This window comes from Aethina tumida, chromosome 1, assembly GCF_024364675.1.
Source record: "Aethina tumida isolate Nest 87 chromosome 1, icAetTumi1.1, whole genome shotgun sequence".
Classification (NCBI taxonomy): Eukaryota; Metazoa; Arthropoda; class Insecta; order Coleoptera; family Nitidulidae; genus Aethina; species Aethina tumida.
In genome coordinates, this window is record NC_065435.1 from 65,906,819 (window position 1) to 65,928,425 (window position 21,607).

General features: G+C 28.1%; 3 protein-coding genes across 5 annotated transcripts; 2 read left to right on the plus strand and 1 right to left on the minus strand.

Annotated features, from left to right (window-relative positions):
* Positions 1 to 1,430: 1,430 nt before the first annotated feature.
* LOC109608409 (SET domain-containing protein SmydA-8) lies at positions 1,431 to 10,874 on the plus strand. Its single transcript, XM_020024835.2, has 9 exons — positions 1,431 to 1,632; positions 4,202 to 4,317; positions 8,359 to 8,499; positions 8,781 to 8,954; positions 9,147 to 9,342; positions 9,458 to 9,652; positions 9,708 to 9,955; positions 10,025 to 10,284; positions 10,343 to 10,874. The coding sequence occupies exons 1-9, from the start codon at positions 1,609 to 1,611 to the stop codon at positions 10,582 to 10,584; spliced, it is 1,596 nt and encodes a 531-aa protein (XP_019880394.1). The 5' UTR covers positions 1,431 to 1,608; the 3' UTR covers positions 10,585 to 10,874.
* Positions 10,875 to 12,870: 1,996 nt separating this feature from the next.
* Positions 12,871 to 16,125, plus strand: LOC109608446 (uncharacterized). The gene is made up of 4 exons (XM_020024883.2): positions 12,871 to 13,161; positions 14,526 to 14,984; positions 15,143 to 15,537; positions 15,595 to 16,125. The coding sequence occupies exons 2-4, from the start codon at positions 14,530 to 14,532 to the stop codon at positions 15,942 to 15,944; spliced, it is 1,200 nt and encodes a 399-aa protein (XP_019880442.1). The 5' UTR covers positions 12,871 to 13,161; positions 14,526 to 14,529; the 3' UTR covers positions 15,945 to 16,125.
* Positions 16,126 to 17,654: 1,529 nt separating this feature from the next.
* LOC109608389 (myeloid leukemia factor) lies at positions 17,655 to 21,285 on the minus strand. 3 transcript variants are annotated; one of them, XM_049970459.1, is made up of 5 exons: positions 21,130 to 21,285; positions 20,204 to 20,827; positions 19,587 to 19,691; positions 18,913 to 18,965; positions 17,655 to 18,383 (listed from the first exon to the last, which is right to left on the minus strand). In XM_049970459.1, exons 1-4 carry the CDS (start codon positions 21,180 to 21,182, stop codon positions 18,950 to 18,952), a joined length of 798 nt encoding a protein of 265 aa, XP_049826416.1. In that variant the 5' UTR covers positions 21,183 to 21,285; the 3' UTR covers positions 17,655 to 18,383; positions 18,913 to 18,949. The 3 variants fall into 3 exon arrangements, with proteins under 3 accessions (XP_049826416.1, XP_049826415.1, XP_049826417.1); XM_049970458.1 differs by lacking the exon at positions 18,913 to 18,965; XM_049970460.1 differs by lacking the exons at positions 18,913 to 18,965; positions 19,587 to 19,691.
* Between the last annotated feature and the right edge of the window lie 322 nt (positions 21,286 to 21,607).

Sequence of the window (21,607 nt, forward strand, 5' to 3'; positions counted from 1 at the left end):
ATTCTAATCTAAATCTGATTTAACTACTATACATTACGAGCCCTAACAACTATATATTGAGACAAATATATAAGTTGCATGATTTAAGTGTTTCATGTTTTATGTTTTCCTACATGTTTTTCAAAAAATTAAATCATTATATCAATAAATTAATTGTTAATTTTCAATAAAGATTATCAATCAAAAACACGATAAACAAAATATTTATTCCATTATGGTTTATTAACAAAAATACCATATGTTCATTTTGTGTGATAACTAAATATTAGGACAGTATAAAGAAACTGTAATAAAACCGAAAAGTACAAAAATTTTACTAATGGGCTACGATGTGTGTAATGTTATCGGTTTAGGTCAAAAGTTAGTGGTTAAAAATCATTGTCCTACGTGAAGTAGCAGACGGACTTAATATTCCTAAATTAAAAATTTTATGGTAAAACTCGAAATATTCTGAAAAAAAGGTAAAAGTTGGAGTTGATCAAAATTAGTCTCTGAAAGGAATACAAAATTATATTAAAAATAATCAAAAATGGTCAAAAAATATACTCCTGTTTAGTTACTTCTTTATCTTTTATACATTAAATGCCAGTAAAATTAAGTTTTTTTACATTCCATTGCCGAATATATTAAGACATAATAATAAACATTTTAAGATAAGTTATATATATTTTCATTGAAAAATAAAGAAAGATTACCAAAATATTATACTATATTTCTACTACTAATAGTTGTACAGATTATTATTAAGGTTATAAAAACTATTTTCTATTGTATAAATATAGACTTTTAATATCTAATATTTGTAGGAATATGTATTAGTTAAATACATTAAACGAGTCGCTCATAACTTTGTAACTGCTTAACAATTTTTTGACAGCAAAATCATACTGAATGAAGAATAAAAATAGTGGATTGTGCTCATATAAGACTGCACAATTTGACATAATTACATTATTTTGTTCAATTTAGAAGTATCAGGAAGGAGGGGTAATTTATAAAAAATATCATTGAAAAGGAAAAATAAAGATTCCAAAAAACAAGGTTTCATATTCAACTGTTACACTATTTTCCGGTTTAAATATTAGTTAACAAATTTTTTTTTTTTTGTTTATTAATTTTTACAATTTAAAAGACACTGCTTTCCATTTTAACATCAATATAACCATTTTAAGGTAATTATCAATCAAAAATAAACATAGGTATCGCATTGCTACGAAACAGATATTCTAAATAAATAAAAATTTTATTGTTTCAGATTTTAAAGCGTTTGCCAAACGTAAAATAAGAGCGAATTACGTTAAAAATAGTCTTGGCCGTGTATTCAATATTTATCTCCCACAAAATACAACAAAAATTTTAAAGTGGGGAAAACCTTAAAATTTCATTTGTTAAACAATCAAGACAAGTAGCAACGGGTAAAGATGCGCGATTGTTCGGTGGAAAAGCTTTAAAATTTTCAGTGGATTATTGCCAAAACGTGACCCTCTAACCAGTCATATTTTTAATATTTCAAGTAGTCGTACGCTTACAACAAGTCGGTTAATTGAAATTTAAGTTTTTTTTGGCTGAAAATACGTTCTGTTTAGATTTTTATTTTGTGCTGTCAAAATGAACCGCAAAAATAAATCAAAGGTAAGTAAGTGTTTAATTAATTGCTCAAGTAATTATCGCATTAATAATGTAATGTTGATATTTTATTTGCATATTATATTAACATAGCAATAAAAATTTGTAAATTTATAATTATTTTAAATGAAATTTTAATAATAATATATAAAATTTATTATGCAATACAAAAAAAATTTATTCGTTTTAATAGAAAATAAGTGATTTTTATTTATTACATTATATTAAATTTAATTATTTATTTTATTTTTAAACCTAATCTATCGTAACAATATAATTTTGTATACAAATACAAATGTATATATAAAGCATGAAATAATTCTACTATCTATATTTTGTAATTCCTTCTATTTAATAAATTTCTTTTTACTATTCAAAGTTTTTTAATTTTTATTAAGTCTTGATTGACTGATTTTTATCAGCTTAATACTTAATACTTCGATATTGTCTCTATATAGTATGTCATTGATATTGAATTGAATCGAATATTGAAAAACTATTCATACTTTATATTTATCAAAAGCACCGGTTTAAAACATTTGGTGTATTATTTTTAATGAAATTGATTCTTATTATTTTTTATAAACCTACTTTAAACACTAAAAATAAATAAATAATAACCAAATAAATAATAACACCAGAATTACTAGATTTTTTTATAAACACATATTTAATTACCTTAACAAATATTAACATCATTCGCGTGATTTCAGTTAAAAAAATTTTAAAACAAATATATTCTATATATTATACTTTTCGAACTATTTATTTTTTATTAACACTGTTATTAATACTTTAAGAAGTATATAAGTAGGTAACTTTCCATATTTATTTAATTTTTTAAAAATATACACATATAAATAAATTGATAGAATTTTATTTTTTATAACATTATATAACATATCATATATCATATATTTAATAAATATTAGTATATTTTGCAGTTTAAATGGTTTGTCTGTAACAATATTGAAAATATACACTAATTAATCTTTTTTATATAAACTAAACGACAAAACTAGAAATTATTCATAAATAACACAAATTAGTATAATTTTATTATTTCACGTCTATTGTTGAAAGAATGTTTGTTATTTTGCCTTACTCACATGATTCTTTTTCTATAAATATTTTTTTATATTAAATTTATACATATTATATATTTTTAAACAATTCCAATTTTTTAAAAAATCTAAATGTCTTACTAAAAATATGATATGATATCTAGTTTAATATAATGTTTTCTGCTATTGAAAATATGAATTGTTTATTAACATAAACAACATAATATTATTCTTTAGTATTTTATGCAGCTAAAGCAGCCAAATGCTTTAGCAATTCACTTCAATAATTTAAAAAAATTCAGTACATTTGGAGCAAATTTAATAAAGCTGATTTTTATTTTTTTATCAACCACACACTTAAACATTATTTATTACTAGCACGAGGAATTGCTTTTTTTTTAATTTTGATTATTTCAATTTTCCACAGTCTAATGCTAAATTGTCAATTCAACAATAATTAAAATTATATATCAAGAAATATAAGAAAATAACAAAATTCCTGACTATTTAAAATTTCTATCAGTATCACAAATTAATTTATTTTTACCGATAACGTTACGTATGCGTTGATCTAAGCAAATCCAATCGAATTTATTTTATTGGCCATTTATACATATACATATACATATAATGACATTAAAACAATAATTAAACTGTTTAAATTTCACTTGTGTATCACTGGTAATTATTTTTAGTTCCGTTCCGGTAATTAAAGTACAAACAAAATAATTTAAAGAAGCGTTTGTAATACTTGAACATATGTATATCTATCAGAAGCTTATCTAAATATTTAGAACATTTGCCGAATTTTTAGTTGTGTAGTTTTTATTATTAAAATATTTTACAGTTTACATGAAAGATTTGTGGTTCACAATTCGACACCTTCCTTAAAAATAATCTTTTGAATAACAATAACTTCCTCAGAGATGATTCATTCATCTTGTACCACCTTATAAAATAAATTTATTCATATATTTGTTCGAAACTTTGATGATTTATTATAAATTTTACCCTCAATGATATATTTTAAATAATTTGATTTATTTGATTTTTTATTTTTGGTTTCGATTAATTATTCAAATTTTGTAAATATTGCCTTCATTCATTTTATTTTCAGAAAATTTAAAATATATATATATTATTAGTATATTTTGAAAAATTGATATTTCTCAATTACAAAAAGTAAATTAAACATTAAATATGTATGGTAACACTAACAATTTGAAATATTCCGGAATATTGGCAATACTTTTCTTTGATGTTTCTTGTAATAAAAGATATAGCTATTAACACGTTCCCAATAACAAAATACAGGAACAAAAAAGTATAATTTACAACAATAAAATAAATGTTTCCTGTAATAAAAAATATTTAACTACTCTTAACACTTTTGCAATAAAGAAATACAAAAAGGAGAAAACATAATATATCACAGTAAATTAAATATGTTGCCTTAATTTGTATATTAAATAACATTTTGCAGACTGTTAACAAATTAATAATTTTTTTAGAAATCAAAGTCAAGTAGAAGCCGTTCGCAATCTTTGTTCGCCGAAATTGGCGATGAAAATGATGAAAGTTCCGGCGAACAAATGTATCAAATAAAAACATCAAAAATTATGGGACGGTGAGTAAATATGTGTTTGTGTGAACTTAGGCAGTGAAATGCGCGACAACAATTTCTTTTTTGCAAGTATAAAAATAGGCGATTGCATTTGATACAATAAAATCACGTTTCTCATGAAATATATGTATGTACAGGTTTTGGAATTCATCCAAAACTATTATTAAATTTTTTGTCATTGAGCTTTTATAATAATCTAAAAATGAAATAATAACAAAACTATTTTTAACATGGTGTATCCAGCCCAGATTGATCTCTTGATACACATAATTGATGCTGTCAAAATACCTATAAACACATACTAGAACAAATATTTACAATCGAATAATCTTATGAGTTTAATCATAAAAATGTTAATAAACATTATGACTTAGCTTCTTATACAGTTCAGTGGCAATGGCAAGGATGCTTTCAACATTAACAGCTTATTGACAATTCTGGGTCTATTTTTATAATTTTTTTTAATATTTGCATATAAAATGCATCATACTTCACTCAAGAGTGCCTAACACACCTAACGTCAACTACACGCGTATGTATATATAGACTACGAAATTTCTCAAAGAACACATTTTAAATTTTGAAAAAATGTGGTAAATTTTGTTTTGGCGGTTTTGAAAATATAATCTTATGAATCAATTCTTCCTTTAAGCACAGGTAAATAATTTCATTCATAAAGTGTATAATTTATTTAAATAATTTTTATATTATATGCTCAATGACAAATGAGTCGCATGTTATGATAAAACATATATGATATATCAAGGAGTTAAGGATTAAAATTTAGTAATTTTAGGTATAGATCTTCTTATGTAAACTTATTTTTTACTACAATTCAAATAAATTTTGTTATTCGTTTTTTTTTTTTAAATTTTAAAAAATTAAACATTTTGATTGAATCCAATATCGATGTTTAGCAATGTTAACATTGTGCTAAGTGAGTGGCCGAATTATCCACAAATCAGTAATGGCACAAACAGAAATCTAACAACTGTTAAGATGTTGTCAGGGCCGTTTAACAGTGCCCAAAATTGGAAAAGAGTAGGCACCGGACGTCCAAGGGGCACAGATGTAGCTCAAGATGGACGTCTAAGACTTCAGAGTCCGATTTTCGACAACTAGATCTTTGACTGATAAATGCTGCATTATCGGCCATATCTTAAGCTAACTCTGCCCGCTAAGCATCGAAGACAACGAGTACAGTGGTGTAGAGAACGACAACATTGAAATTTAGAATGGCATCCAGTTGTCTTCTTGATGAATCCCGATTCTGCTTGAGTGGACATGAGGGGCGAAAAAATGTCAGACGACGTCGGGGAGAAACACGTCATCGACGTTGAGCGACATGTACACCAAACAATGAGCCTTACAGTATGGGGTGCTACTGCTCATGGAAGTAGGTCACCTTTATTCTTCATTAAAGGCAACATGACAGCGAAACGTTATCTTCATGAAGTAGTGGAGCTATATGTCTTTCTTTACCTTAATCGACCCTGTGATGCAATATTTCAGAAATATAATGCTCTGTCCCATGTTGCCAGGGTTAGTTTAAACTTTTTTGAAGATACCCCAGTGAATCTGATGCCATGGCTAGCCAGATCCACCGACCTTTCATCCATAGAACAAGTTTGGGATATGATGAGTAGAAACTAGAAAATTTACCCCAGCCCCCATGGACTTTGGAGATTGTAAGACAAGTACAGGTAGCTTGGGATACTATATCTTAAGAGAAAATATACCACCTCATTGAATCAATGCCAAGACGTATTGGGTAGTGTTTAGATTACCTCTATAGTCAAACACATTGTTAACTAAATTATTCAAAAAAAATCTAAAATTTTTGATATTTTGTTTACAAATTTTAATCGTTTACTCCTTTCTATAACATCTACGTTTTATCAAAACAATATTAAATTTGAACACCCCCTTCTTGGTGTTGCAATTTCTTTGTTACTGATTACATTTTTTAAAACCTTATTCTCAGTCTCTCATTTATTTCCATATAAATTAAGTGAGTATAACAAAATTAAGTTTTTATAGTTGGCAATTATCTACATGTACGCAATGTAAATGCACTGGTAAACCAGATTCAAAAATTCTTTAAAAAAATATTAACCCAAGATTCTGGTGAGTATATGGTGAACTGCGCCTTAATTTTATATGTATATATAGAGACCAAACAATCAATACAACTGTCTACTCGCAAATTGACCAAGTTCATGAAAAATTTACTCAAAGATGAGCTCCCTTAGTCAATAGAAAAGGCGTTTTGCTTCTTCATGACAGTGCAAGTCTAGGTATCGTAGAAACTCAAAAGAAGCTTTAAAATATTTAATGGGAAATTATGTCATCCACCATATTATCCAGATATTTGTTCATGTGTCCATTATTTATTTTTGTCATTGTCCAATTTTTTACGTAATGTACGTTTTAATTTCGAAGAAGAGATCAAAGCTGAGGATGATCTTTTGTTCAATTCTATGAATCAAAATTTTTTTCTCGTGATATGAATTTGCTTGCAGAACGTTAACAAAAAAAATGATATTTATGGAAAAATGTTTTAAAGTTAAACGTTAAAAACATAAATTACTTTTTGGTATTTAATATGCAAATGAATGATTTATAACGGTAGTTTACCAATAAAATAGAAACTTTTTTCATTTTTAGGATAGTTTGGATTACCTGTACATGAAAAACATATTATTTTTATCTCATTTGGGCCATCTGATTTAGTAATTGATATTTGTGCTTTTGAATATATAATTTTAATTAAATTAAGCGTCCAACCATATTCAGTTCGTTGATCGAGAGGAAAATCTAGTATATAAATTTATTAGCTTCTTAACTAAATCTTTGCAAATTTCATTCATTCATTGAAAATGATCAAAATACATTAAATTTAAACTTTAATTGATTTTAACGAATAAAATTTATTGAAGGAAATTTAAATAGAAAAACAAAGAAATGTGTAAATAACGTAATATTTAAAATATGTCAGAATAAACTTAATAAAACATAAAAAATATGTCATCGAGACTATGTTCTACTATTGAAACAATGCCGCATTACAAATTATAAACATATAATTCAAAATGAAAGTTTATTTAGTTTGTACAATTTATAACATTGTTGTACAATAATAATTGGAATTATGATGATCGCTGTAAATTTTGAGTGCAATAATTCAAAGCTAAAAATAAATAGATAGTTCAGTTACAAATATATTTTGCACTTAAAAATAAATGCAAATGTTTAACGAGCAATTATAAAAGACACATACATTAAAAATAACTTTATGCTTTGATGAAATCGTTATATAAATTTATAATATTTAGTAACAAATAACATTATTTTTTCAGCTACATATTTATAAAACATCATATTTATTTATTTTTTATATTACATTCACATATTTAGGTTATTGAATGTGGAGTTAATTACTTTTTATTTGAATGTTGTAATACTTTTAAACTAATTAAAATAATTTTAATTATGCATATAATTAGTAGAAAACCAGAACGAAAATTGGCGCCGTGATCGTGCCAAAATTAAAGAACAAAAGAAATAGAAAAGAAGTTCACTTAACTATTGCAAATGATAAATTGAAACTTGTGCATGCAATAAATAATAATAACACTACTTTGCCACGATTTGGCTCATGTCATTTAACAGCATGTGTTAAGACATTAGTAGACATCCAATTTAAAAAATCTCGTATAACTAAAATGATGTAGAGTTAACGCCTTTTTATATACAACCAAATCGATAATTTTGTCATAATAATTTTAATTGAAAGAAGAAAATTATTTTTAACTAATTACAATACGATACAATAATAGTTTGTGATCATCTGTTGTGCAGTCAACTGACTTAAACAACACCAATTATATTTATTAAACTAGGGATTATTTACATCTATTTGATATAATCCTCTTTTTTTCATATTGCAAATAGGAATCTCGAAAGCTGTTCAAATTTGCCAAAATAAATTATCACATTGCAATTAATGTGTTGTTAGTTAAAATTACGATATTTTTGATATAGGTATATGGTGGCAACAAAAGACATAAAACCAGGACAATTAATAATCAAAGAGGAGCCCTTGGTGGTAGGACCATGTACTGCTTGTAAAGTTCAATGTTTGGGATGCTACATCACACTCGAGAACACGATCAATTTTGTCAAGTAAGTCATACACGATTAAAACAACGAAACTAGGCAGTTTCCAAAAACCAAAATGACTGCAATATTCCTATTTCTGATTTCAATTCAATTTTCAACGATTCGAATAACAGATGTTCTTGCTAGGAAAACATCACTTATTAAAATTGGCACAATTCTGAAATGTCGCATAATAAATAATGTTTCCGAATTGTAAACACGGCCAGATTTAAAAACATGCAGTAACTTATTTGTAAATGCATTTTATATTAAATTTACGATGTTTTTATTTTAATTTTTGACAGATGTGCTAATTGTGGCTGGCCTCTCTGCGCAACCACATGTCCTGGATACCATAAGAAACATGGACATACACAATTGGAATGTTCAATACTTAAAGAATGCAAATCGGCGAGTTTTTTAAATTATGATGATGTTCAGTCGATGAGAGCTCACTTCCAAACAATTGTTCCTCTACGGTAGGTGTTTGAAGTTTTAATGAATATTTACATACTTTCGTATGTTTTGAACTTTTATATTTCCAAATGTAAACACTAGTTTTGTTTTAAAATTTCCAGAATATTTATTAATCGTGTTTTTGTGTTAGGTTGTGTAGTTAGACTAAAACTATTAGTTTATGTATATATATTGCACTTGGTATTTTAATCCAGATGTCTACTTTTGAAAACGACAGACCCCAGCGTTTTTAACTCCATTATGGACATGGAGAGTCATAATGAAATTCGAAAGCACATTCCAGAAGTGTGGAATGGAAATGAAACTTATGTAGTGAATAGGATAATTAAAGACTGGGGTCTTACAGAATTCACTAGCGGGGAAATTCATACAATATGTGGAATTTTAGAGGTATAGTGAACACATCAAAAAGTATTCGAAAGTTGGGTCAACCATAAATACATATACAGATTCAATACAACATTTTATTGTATATTTATACTGAACTGCGGTATTTTAATTTTAGGTGAACTGTTTCGAAATTGGACAACAAGGAATAAACATTAGAGGTCTATATCCTACAGCTTTTCTAATGTCACATGACTGTGTACCAAATACTAATCACAGTGATGAGGAAGTAAATTACAAATTAACTGTTAGAGCTTCTACTCCTATTTTGGAAGGACAACCTATTACTCTGAGCTACGCTTATACCTTACAAGTAAAATAATTAGCATTTTACTCCAACGTAAACTAGCTATCTTCTATAATTTTAGAACACGATGAAGAGAAGAGAACATCTTTTGGACAATAAGTTTTTTGAATGTTGCTGTGCTAGATGTTCAGACCCAAAAGAATTAGGAGCGTATACTAGTGCCTTATACTGTCCGAAATGTGAAAGGGGAATTGTATTAGCAGATAATGCTTTAAATATAGAAACAACATGGAGCTGTACTTCTAAAAATATCGGAAAATGTACTGGATATACTATTTCAGCCAAATCAATGAAACTTTTAATTGAAAGGTAAATAAATAAGTTACTTATTACACTACTAAATTATAAAATCATAAGAATTTAGATACTCTTTATTAGGGTTACAGAAGAGGTAGACAATATCGACTGCAACGACATTCCCGGAATGGAAGCGTTCCTGGACAAATACCGAAATGTTTTATATCCAACTCATTATATAAACTTAGGCGTGAAAATATCTTTAAGTCAATTATATGGGAAAATCGACAACTATTTAATATATGAAATGCCTGAAACATTGTTGGAGAGAAAAATTAGTCTCTGCAAAGAACTGATGGAAATATTCGACATTATTGAACCGGGATATACTAGAATAAGGGGTAATTATAATTGTATTACTTATTTATATGTTATTTTATACATAATTAATATTTATAGGAGTTACGTTGTATGAACTACATGCCCCTTTAATGATCATACTAACGAGGCAATTTGAGAAAAATGCGTTGTCCAAGTACGAGTTGAAAACGAGGTTAAGAGAAGTGGTCAAATGTTTGGTCGAGGCTAGTCTTATTTTATGCAACGAACCGAAAAGTTCTCCAGAAGGAATGATGGGAATCGCCGCGAAACAGGCCCTTCTTCAAATTAAGGACTGGGAGAATATTGTTGGCAAAATATAAAACATGTAGAATATATAAAAGTTTGAGTACCTCTTCATATTAGTCCAGTACAATTCCTACTAAATTATCATATAAATATAAGTTTTGATAAGATAACAATACAAATATTCTACTCACTTCTTTTTTTACTTTTGGATTAAAAGAGAACAAAATTGTAATTGTGAAAGACTTTTATTTTTAGATATTTAACAACTACTTTAATAGTTTGTAAATAATCATAAGTAAATATTTTATAACGTACATTTTATAAATGTAAGTGTATTACTGTTTACAATTTGTTTATATTTTAACACTAATAAAAAAATCTCTGATATTATTAATCTGTGATACATTTCTTAAATCTGATATGAAGAAAGATTCATATATTAAAACGTTCTGTTAAAGAAGGGTAAAAATGTAGGTAACCATATGCACCCCCTATTTTTTCATTCATAAGTGTGTGATTCATTCTACGGAAGCACCTGGTATGTTGGTTAAAATACCGTAATGTTGGGGAAATGTTATTTTTCATGAATATATTTTTACTGTCATAAAAAATGTCATATTATGTCAAAAATGACAAGTTAATATAATGTTCAAAACTTTAAAACATTGTAAATCTACTGAACTGTGTATGGAGTCCTTAGAATAAAGAAGGTAAGCAGTAATTTTAAATGTCTCAATGTAATTTCATAAAAGTATTTTTTTATCTGTCAACTCTTAATAAAGTATACCGGGTGACAAGGAATACATTAAGTAAGGCAATAACTTCTAGAACACTCGGTATATCAAAGTCAAATCTGGTATAGGTAAATGGTATGGATGGAAGAAAGTTTTCGTATATTTTTCACTTTTCGGTAACATTCGGTTTCACTGGAAATGATTCCTTCTTTGAATTTTTTAATGGAATACCCTGTATATTTTTACATTTTTTCTCGATCAGACTGTGACATTTAAATAATGTCTCCGACCACGACCACCTAGAATATTAAAAATGACTCTAAAAAATTAAGTAGGTGTAATTTTTTTAATGTTAATTTGATCGAGAATTCTCTCAGAAATCCAAAAATGTAAAAATATGCAAGGTATTCCATTTAAAAATTCAAAAACTACATACTATTTACCTATAATAGATCTCATTTTTATATAACAAGTGTACTAGAAGTTATGCCTTGTCTAATCGATTCGTAGACACCATATTATAATATTAATACTATTACAATATTATACATATAATAAATATACAATTTTCCCGTTGTGTATTCAAAATAGTTCCTCTAAAAATAATTCCTGAAAGTCACTCAGCTAAAAGACAAGCTCTTAAACACGTTGCTAATAATCAGTAATTAAGATTGGTAAGTAGTATACAGTAGTATATAGCATTTTAAATAAATAGTAAAATTAAGAAAATTTCGGATTTATTAAAGCAATTTCTAAATTGAAAGGTAATAAAGATTTTATTCTTTCATATAAAGATTTATATATTTTTCATATTATATTAGGCATGTTTTTCTATTTATAACTTTATATATCAAGTATTTTTTATGCCACACTGGGATACTAATTTGCTTTTCATCCTACATATTTTAAAAATTTTACTATTGATACGATGTATTATTATAAAGTAAATAACTTAAAATTACGATATAAAATAATTTAGAATAATAAAAAGTTGTAACTAAAATAACAATTTTTATTTTTCTATTAAAAATAGTTTTTAGATATTAATTATTCAATTCAATAACAAAAATTTGTTTTTCCTTTTTTATTTTTAATCATAAAAAACATTGAATTAAATTTATCCAGTTACTACAGAACAGTATTAAAATACATACATTTATTAAATTAACAATATCAATATCAATTCATATTTTACCTAATTAAAATATATTATAATGCTGACATAATACAACATAATGTAAATTAATTAATATAAATTAATAAAACAAATAATTAAAATAGATTACAAATAATGTATTGATTTACACTACTAATTTATTAAAACCATTATCCGCTACCCTGTGTAAAATATTTATTATTTGACATTAATAAAACTGAATGTTACTTCTTTTCATGACTGCATATTACATTTTAACACAGTAATTTAGAAACCGATTAATAATTTTAAAATCTGACTGAATAATTATTATTCCGATGTAATTTAAAAATCTGTTTCGGTGACTGTACATTTATAAATCGTAATAAAACTGTCCGGCGGGAGGCGCCCCTAACGGCGGGAATGCGAGAAGAAGGAATCGCCGGGAATTCGCGCCACATCCATGTAAACAATCGCGAAACGTCAAGTTGACTGGGTGAACTTCCCCCTGTATACTTAAGTGTGCAATCGGTTTTGCGCATGGCGAACGAAGAGGTATCGATCTGATTTCAGTAAGGGTAGTTCAGAACCCTTATTGCTCAGTGTTATATGTGCCGTGCTCTTTTACGTCACACTATTTTACTTATCAATATTTGACGATCATAATTTCATATTGATCCAATGCAGTTTCTGTGAAATGTTCGGGACGTCAGTTTGGCTGTCTACTCAGTAACGTCACTTAAGATTTATACTTAAATATTCAAAGGATATTTTGCATAAATGTAAGTCCTGTTTATTGAATTGTTATTCTGTAGTTGGTATATTATTTGTCATTGTTTTTTTTGTTTGTTTATTAGTTTGTTTACACGTTTAGATGTAAAACACGTTACTGTTTACTACAACACTAGGTGATTGTTTTTCCTTCTGCATTTATTTCATTTTCTTTTAATTTTTTCAATTTCGCACTGATACGGTACGAGTATTGGAACCAGTGGCTGTGTTTCATATTTCGGTATTGAATTTTAAATAATAAATCTTCATAAATTTTAAACATGTGCATGACAGTTTCAGTGCATTGCAGTGCCATGCGTATTACCTGTAATTGATTCAAACACGTGTTTACCTGGTACAAATTAAAATGGACTGTGTTTGAAAATGAAACAATTTACAATTTAATTAATTTAAATAAATGTCATCTAACTACATTATCATTAAAAAAACGGTACAATTCCATTTTATTTATTCTCATTTTAATTTTATATATTTTAAAATAATAAAAAATAATTTATTTTTAATATAAAATCATCCGCTTTCTGTACTTAGAAGAATACGTTTCATTATTATTTTACCAAATCCAGTTTGACGAGATTGGTAGCTAGTAGTCCATTTTTCAAAGAATTACAATTTGAAGTATCCCTTAACTCAATATACAGGTAGAAGAGATTATGTAGTAACGGTCAGATAGAGGGTCTGGTACCTTGTTTATGAGAATGAATAAACCGACAGAGACCTAAACAAATTTTTATTGACAATTATTTGTAAAGTCTGATCATACTAAAGTAGCATCAAAAGCTTTTAAATGTTACTTTCGTATGTTTCATATTGTATGCTACTTTCTTAATTTTTGTGATTCAGTAAAATTCAATTCAATAAAAAATATATATATATTAAATATTTAGATACATTATTCAACATTTCAATTATCAATGTAATATTTATACAGCTACTATTTGCAGCTGCCTTGTCTTAATTTTTTGTTATGTTTCATATTGCATGCTGTTTTTTAATTTTGGTAGTGTATTTTAATATTTTAGATATAATATAAAATAAATACATAATTTTGGTTTTTCAATTAAAATTAAGTTCAGTTTAAATTACTAATTTTTCACATATTACATGATAAAACAGTTATGATGAACTAAAAATCTTGTTAATGCTTAACAATTTACAAGATTCTTTTATTAACATGCATATTGTTAATTTTATTAAATCCTTTAAAGTTTCAATAGGATTGTATGTTAATATATTTATTTAATTTATTTGTGAATACAGCTGAACAATTAGGTAGTTTTTTATATCAAAATATAATTAAACAATAGCAGACATTTTAAATTAATAATTGAAAACATATTTCTGGTTTTCTCAGAAAGATGGACACAATTCGCACATTGTCAAAGAAAAGAACCACAAACTTTCGCGAAGATGAGACAAAATTATTAATACAATTATGGGGCAGTCCAACAATACAAAATAAACTGTATTTAACTCACCGGAAAGCCCCCGTAATGAGACTATTGGCCGCAAATATGCAACAACGTGGTTTTTACAGAACGCCGGATGAAATTAAAACAAGGATTAGAAATTTGAAATGTCTTTACCATAGAATTAAGAGGAGTATGCAAAACGGTACGGGTCTAGGCACTGTTGATCCCGATTGGCCTCATTTTAAAGCCATGGATGATATATTGACCAAAAACGTGAACAAAAAGGACATATACACGGATAATGTATTCGATGGCCCCAGATGCGAAGACATTAAACAGGAAATTGATGATATTGACATTAATGATGATATGGAATCGTACACCACTAATAGTTTTGGAGGGTAAGAACCATACACATTTATTCATTTAAAAATTAATATATCTAAATTGAAGACATGTTGCAATTTGGCTCCAGTTAACATATCCAAATCGAACATATTTAGAATACTATAGCTAAATTAAGTAGTTTTCAAATGTATATCGTGTAATATAATTTTAGTTCCGACTACGAAGAAGACACAATGCAAATGCCACCACTAACGCCTGCACCAACACCTGAAACAAAACCTGCATTCAAAGAAGGTGGCCTTAAAATAATCAAGGAAGCAAAAGAGCCAAAGGAAATAGAACAGCCAGTTCCACCACCACCCTCTGTAACCAAGTTACCAACCATTCTGCCAAATTTGACGATACCAGTTCAAAATAGTAATAATATCGGTATCAGGTCAACGCCAGCAACATCTGGACTACCTTTTCCTTTATTAATTCTGAATGGATTACCCAATCAGTCGATTGTCAATCAAACGGCTCAAACTCAGGCGGTTCCTGCTAATAATCAGAAAGACGGAAACTCTAACACAAAAACTACTTCAACCACAAATCCAAATATGCAAGGTAGGATTTACATGTTTTTTATTTGAATTGAAGTAAACGAATTATTTTTTTTTTCAGAAATTGAGATAACATTACGTGATATTGTATCAATCCAAAAGGAAACCTTAGAAATTGAAAAGCAACGGTTGGAAATAGAGAAGCAGAAATTGGATTTTGAACGTTTGGTTGGATCACAACTGTTAAGTTTATTACCAATGTTCGGTGGAATTTTACAAAATCTAACGGGCGGTTCCGACGGACAGAAAAATGGAAAAAAACGTGCTGCGGACAATGATTATAATTTCTTTAAAGAAAGCAAAATACTCAAAAATCTTTTAGAAGAAGGTTTGAAAAAATACTCGGTAAAAACCCAACCGTCTGACACCGAAGACGATGTACATGAAGAAAGCCTAGACAGCAATAACTAATAAAAATCAATTTTGTACTTCAAGAAACACTATTCTTTAACAATCTGTATTTTTTTTTTCACAACAAATAGTGATAAATTAGTCATGTGATGTGTTTGCTAACATTCCAAAGTTTGTATTATTTATTTTAGGATACGTAATTTATTTTTGTTTTGTTATTTTCACATAATAATAAATATATATTTCTATATTTAATTTATATTAACCTGGTTTTAATTAAAATTTTCTTTCCAAGAGACTTTCCATTTCAATTATTTCATAAATTAGTTTCTATTCAACAAATTTCAAAATTTATTTGGTGTACAATGATTAAATATTACAAATGAAAATGTTGTAGAGGAAACTACAACCTTTTACCCCAAAATTTTTTTTCCACGTTTTTTTTTTATTTTCATTATTATACCAGATAGATATTAATATAATCAATTCAACATACAGTAATTAAATGTAGTTTGGTTGTTCTCTCAAGTTTTCAAATAATATAAAAAGACTGAATTTTAACCTCTCTTAAATTTAATTTATTTATTTAAATAAAACACTAATAGATTCTGTAATAAAATTAAATTTATTTAAATGATTAATAACTACTATATTTTAAATAAAAAATTGACTACATATATACAAAAAATATTATTTAAACTCGAAATGAGAAACTCTTATTTATAAATATCACACAAAAAAATATTAATAAATCCTAATATCGGATATTTCCTCCTCTGGCTTCAATTATAGATCTTATTCTTCTTGACATGCTCTCTATAATGTTGCTAATGTTGCTATGTACATTTGGAGCATTTGATCCTATTCACGAAAAAGAGCTTGTTCCAGTTGACTGTTACAAACTAGTCTAGGTTTTGCCTAACTATTGATTCATCCAAGGTTGTCCTATACATGCCCGGTAAGTTTCAAATAGGGACTCCTCGGAGGCGGAGGTTAGTTGGAATTCCAACATCATGGAGATACTGGTAAGTGAAACACAACTCATACGTAAAAAGAACACATACACACCTTCACCCCTTCATCTGTGATAAGTTGCCTCCAGAAGAGAACTAGTAGTGGACGTATGAAATGTTTACTCAATATTCTAAGTACTCTATCTGGGAAAATAACAGTACTGTGTCTTAAGCCACAGCATTTGTAAAACATGGTCAACCTTGTCCAGGTCTCCTCGAAGAGGATCCTTTGCAGTACATCCGAAACAGTACTCCGTGAGATTCCAAGCATATTAACGTCCATAAGTCTAAAGAGCTTAAGCTGCTTTCTTGGAACTTAAATTTATGGTAATAATACACTTATAGTACAGTAATATACAAAAGATTTGGTTCTATGATACAGGGTTTCCGTAAAATGTATTTTAACCACAAACCTGTGATAACTCAATAAACCACTTTAGTTAGAAATGTATGTAGCCACAAAAATGCCGTTAAAATATTAAAAACCATATTTATCTGATGACCAATGTTATCTTTATTACATTACTATACCAAACCGTTCAAAATATATTTAAGGAAAAATGTTGTGTCTGGTTAATTTTGCAGTAGAGTGTATAACTGGAATGCTTCTGTGAATAACATATACAAAAATATAAAAATTTATTCACCTTGAAACAATTGAGATGAAAAAATATAGTAAAAACATAAATTTGCTAGTAATTTAACCAATGGTAGGAATTGAGAAGAATTAGGTTTTGAAGTAATAATAAAACGATCATAACTGAATAATCATTTATTTTAACCTATTGGGAATACATAATCAACTTAAACTATATATTACATTTTATTTCTAGATCTAAATCAGATGCATAAATAGCATAAATCTCACCAATTTCCAACACAACACAATTCACCTGACAAACAATACATCATACATGACAACAATACCTGAAAAGGTGCTCACAATGAAGCATAGTAATCCTACACTATCCATGAATTAAAATTAAGGAATACGAAGGAGGATCTTAATTATGATAGCAAAAATTATAAATTTCAATAGTCAACCTAAAGTATAACAAATATATTTTGTACCTTGACATGAACATAAAATAGAGTAGTATAAAATACAAATAAACCGTTACAAATATATATTTAAACCATATTCAATATTCAATTATCTACTGAAACCATCTAAATTAAACTAACATAAATAAAAGACCACTCTATATAAAAAAAAAATATTTTTTTAGAGAAAAAAATCCTTCGTCAAATACAATCAATAAATTTTCACAAACACATCCTTCAACAAAACCTTTTTGTTATGATTGTGCTAAGAAAAATATTTTCCATTTAATATTACAATACTTTTAATTGAATGTAAAATTTTGGTATAATTTACATATCTGCTGGCGGTGGACTCCCCGAAACAGTTTTGATGTTCTTGCTTTTTCTCAACTGTTGCACTTGATTTGGTGGACTGTAAGGAGTTCTGGATGCAGCTAAGGAACTAAAAAAAATCATAAATAGATTTGATTATATTAAAAAATTAGTTTATATAGTAAGCCTTAATGTAATACTGGCATGCAGCTACAATTAACACGATGCACAACACAAATTTCAAATTAAATTTTGAAGTACGTTGTTGTAGTCCTGTAACTGACTGATGTAACTGTTATTTCGAATTTAAATATGCTGCTACCTGTTCTAATTAATTTGATGCGATAGATCAAAAAGTAGATAGTAGATAGATAGTAAGTAAAATTAGATCCATGCAGACTGGCATAACGAAATAAAATCATAATTTTTCGCAAATGATACTTCTTCAAATGCACAGAAATGCACATGAAAGTATAAATTTTTCCAAATTTAAAATATAAAACTTTTAAATTTTCCAGAATTTTCAGACATGTTCGTACTTTCGAACTACATTGGGGGTATTAAGTTTAGTGTTCTAGTATGTATAAATTTTATTACAACATGAATAGATATCAACAAACCCTTTAAAAATTGTCCCACTAGCCGTTATATTTACTTACTTAGCATATGATGAAATATCCATGTTAGAAAATTGGACTAATGTCGTGAGTACCTGTAAACCATATCAGACCCAGTGAAATTGGTTAATTTGGGACAAACAAAGTAAACCACATTGTTAATGGGATATGTGAGTTATTTGTCACTTAGCGTGCTGATTCTTTTACCGCCACATTTTAATATTTTATTCAAAACGTTTTAACAAAATATTCATTAGACTTTAAATTAACAGTAAATGTGATCATGATTATTGTCCAAGAGATATTTTATAGCATTCCATGTGGCGTAAAAATTATTAATTTTTTCCATATAAGGATGGATAGATATGTTTAGGAAAATTAGAATGAGAATGTTACTAATTACATAGATTACGTCACCCCAACATAAATAGACGTGATCTATTCTGTTCAAAATATTTCCGTAAACAGCATTTTTTCCCTTCTATTTCTATATTTTGTAATTAGGTATTTTTTTATATATTTTACAAATACATAATACGAAATTCTCCAATTGAAATAGATGGATTTTAGCAATAAGCAAAAGCCATAAGAATTTAGTAAATTAAATTAGAAAAGCCAGACAATTTGGACCAATAAAAATCAGCATCACTGAATAACACAGTCTTTTACATGGATTAATCGTTCAAGTTAGTTGTCATGTATAGGTAAATTTTTACCTTGATTGGCTACTCGACGGCAATGCCAGTTTCGGGGATCTAATACTTCTTCGTGCGCTGACCAATGGCGATGTGGTGACCAACCTCTCCTTTTGTCTTCGACTACTACTCATGCACCACAACAACAGACATCGAGAAAAACAACATTTAGCATACCGAACTTAAAGGATAGCGAAATACAGAACCAATCACCCACATATTAAAAGCATTGTCTTAAATGCCTTTTTTTAATGAGTATTAAGGTGTAAAAAATAAACTATATCACGTAAAAATATTGAGATCGATTAAGAAATCAATGAAAGGACAAAATTTCAATTTATATATGGAAAAAAAAAACTCAAAATAACTTCAAAAACATTACAGATTTAGAAAAGATATGTATCTATCTGTATACACAAGACCATAAAACTTTGCTTTAATGTTTTAAAATACAACAAAATTATGTGGTGCTTAGCTCATATTTCATTGCAAAAAGAATTGAAATGAGATACCATCACAGTGATTTAAATGTGCACATAAACTGACTAAAACTGCACTGAAGTGTTAATATGAAAGGAGGCATATATACAGCATAAAATATTATTGCATTACTTCCAACTACTTAGTAAATTACTCACTTAGAGCCTGCTGTTATAGCCGGAACGCTGGAGTGCCCGCCGTATGAGTGGCGATTTCTGGATGAACTGCCTGTGATCCTAGGAATTTCTGAACGATTGCGAGTTTTGGTTTCCCATTCCTTATTGAAGTCCTCCGCCTCATCCTCATCCAAATTAATGAAATCCTGCCTCTCTTCCCTATCGCCAGTGTGCATGTTTTGTTCTTTTTCGATAATGTGAGCCCTGTCACCGATGTGATGGCCTATTGCCATTTTTTTTGTGCCCGATCTGGTGTCAGTAACAGTTCTTTGAGTCTCCTTAATGCCTCCCGGAGCTACGCGAGTACTGGAAGTCGCTTTGTAAACCTGCGGTCTTCCATCAGGCCCGGATGTCATACTGATAACTGTGCTACTACTGCTAAAACTGCTGTGAGATGAAGGATTTCCCAGCGAGTCCAAAGAACCGCCGAGGAGACGGTTAACATTTGGCATCAGAGGCATTGAAAATGGCATCAACGAATTGTGCATTCCTCTATGTGTCAGAGCTCTATTGTCGAAATCCCCAAAATCTCCCATCATGCCAAAGGGATCAGCGAAAAGTGAGTTCATCATGCTGTTCATGTGTCTCATTGTACGCATATGCGATCTACAACATAATTATGTTTCATTAAAATTTCCCAAAATCACATTAAGATTAATGTGTTGAAAGAATGTATGTATTAAAAATATTGTTTAATTTATATCAAGAGTGGTGGGAAACTTATTAAAGCTAAATATATATGTTACTAGCTTCAAAAATAATAATAACATAAACTAAAATACAAATTGCCATTAAGAAATATTTAATTCAAGTGTAACAGACATTTCTAAAACAGCATGGCGGAATGTTTATTAGGACAAAAGCACTTGAAACGAAAAATAAACTTGAACACAATTAAATGAACTCACCCGAAAAACGGATCGTCTTCAATATCACCCATTAATGAGCCAAAAAGCGACATTTTTCTCTGATAGCTAAACGTTTAATCTTCTCGAACACCTTGAACTGAAAATTCGCGAAACAACTTTTGACAATAACTTTTGACAGCAAACAAGCATCGATATTGAAACGGTGTCTAAAATCACGAATTTATTGCCAAATTTGACCTAAATTCACAGACGATAGATTGCGTTTTTCTTTATATTCACGCCTTTGTGGTTTTAAAAGACTTCATATATAGTATATTTTATTAAAGTTTGTGTTCTAGAATTTAATTGAAAATATATTTGTGTGTATTCGGGTTGCCTACCTCACTAATACACTCCAATTTTATATATTTTTTTTGTTTTGTTTTGTTTCTTGTATTTAATAACGTGAATATTTCAAAAGTAGCCGTTTAAGTTTAAGTTTAAATTTAACTTTTAAAAAACTAATCGAAAACTAAAC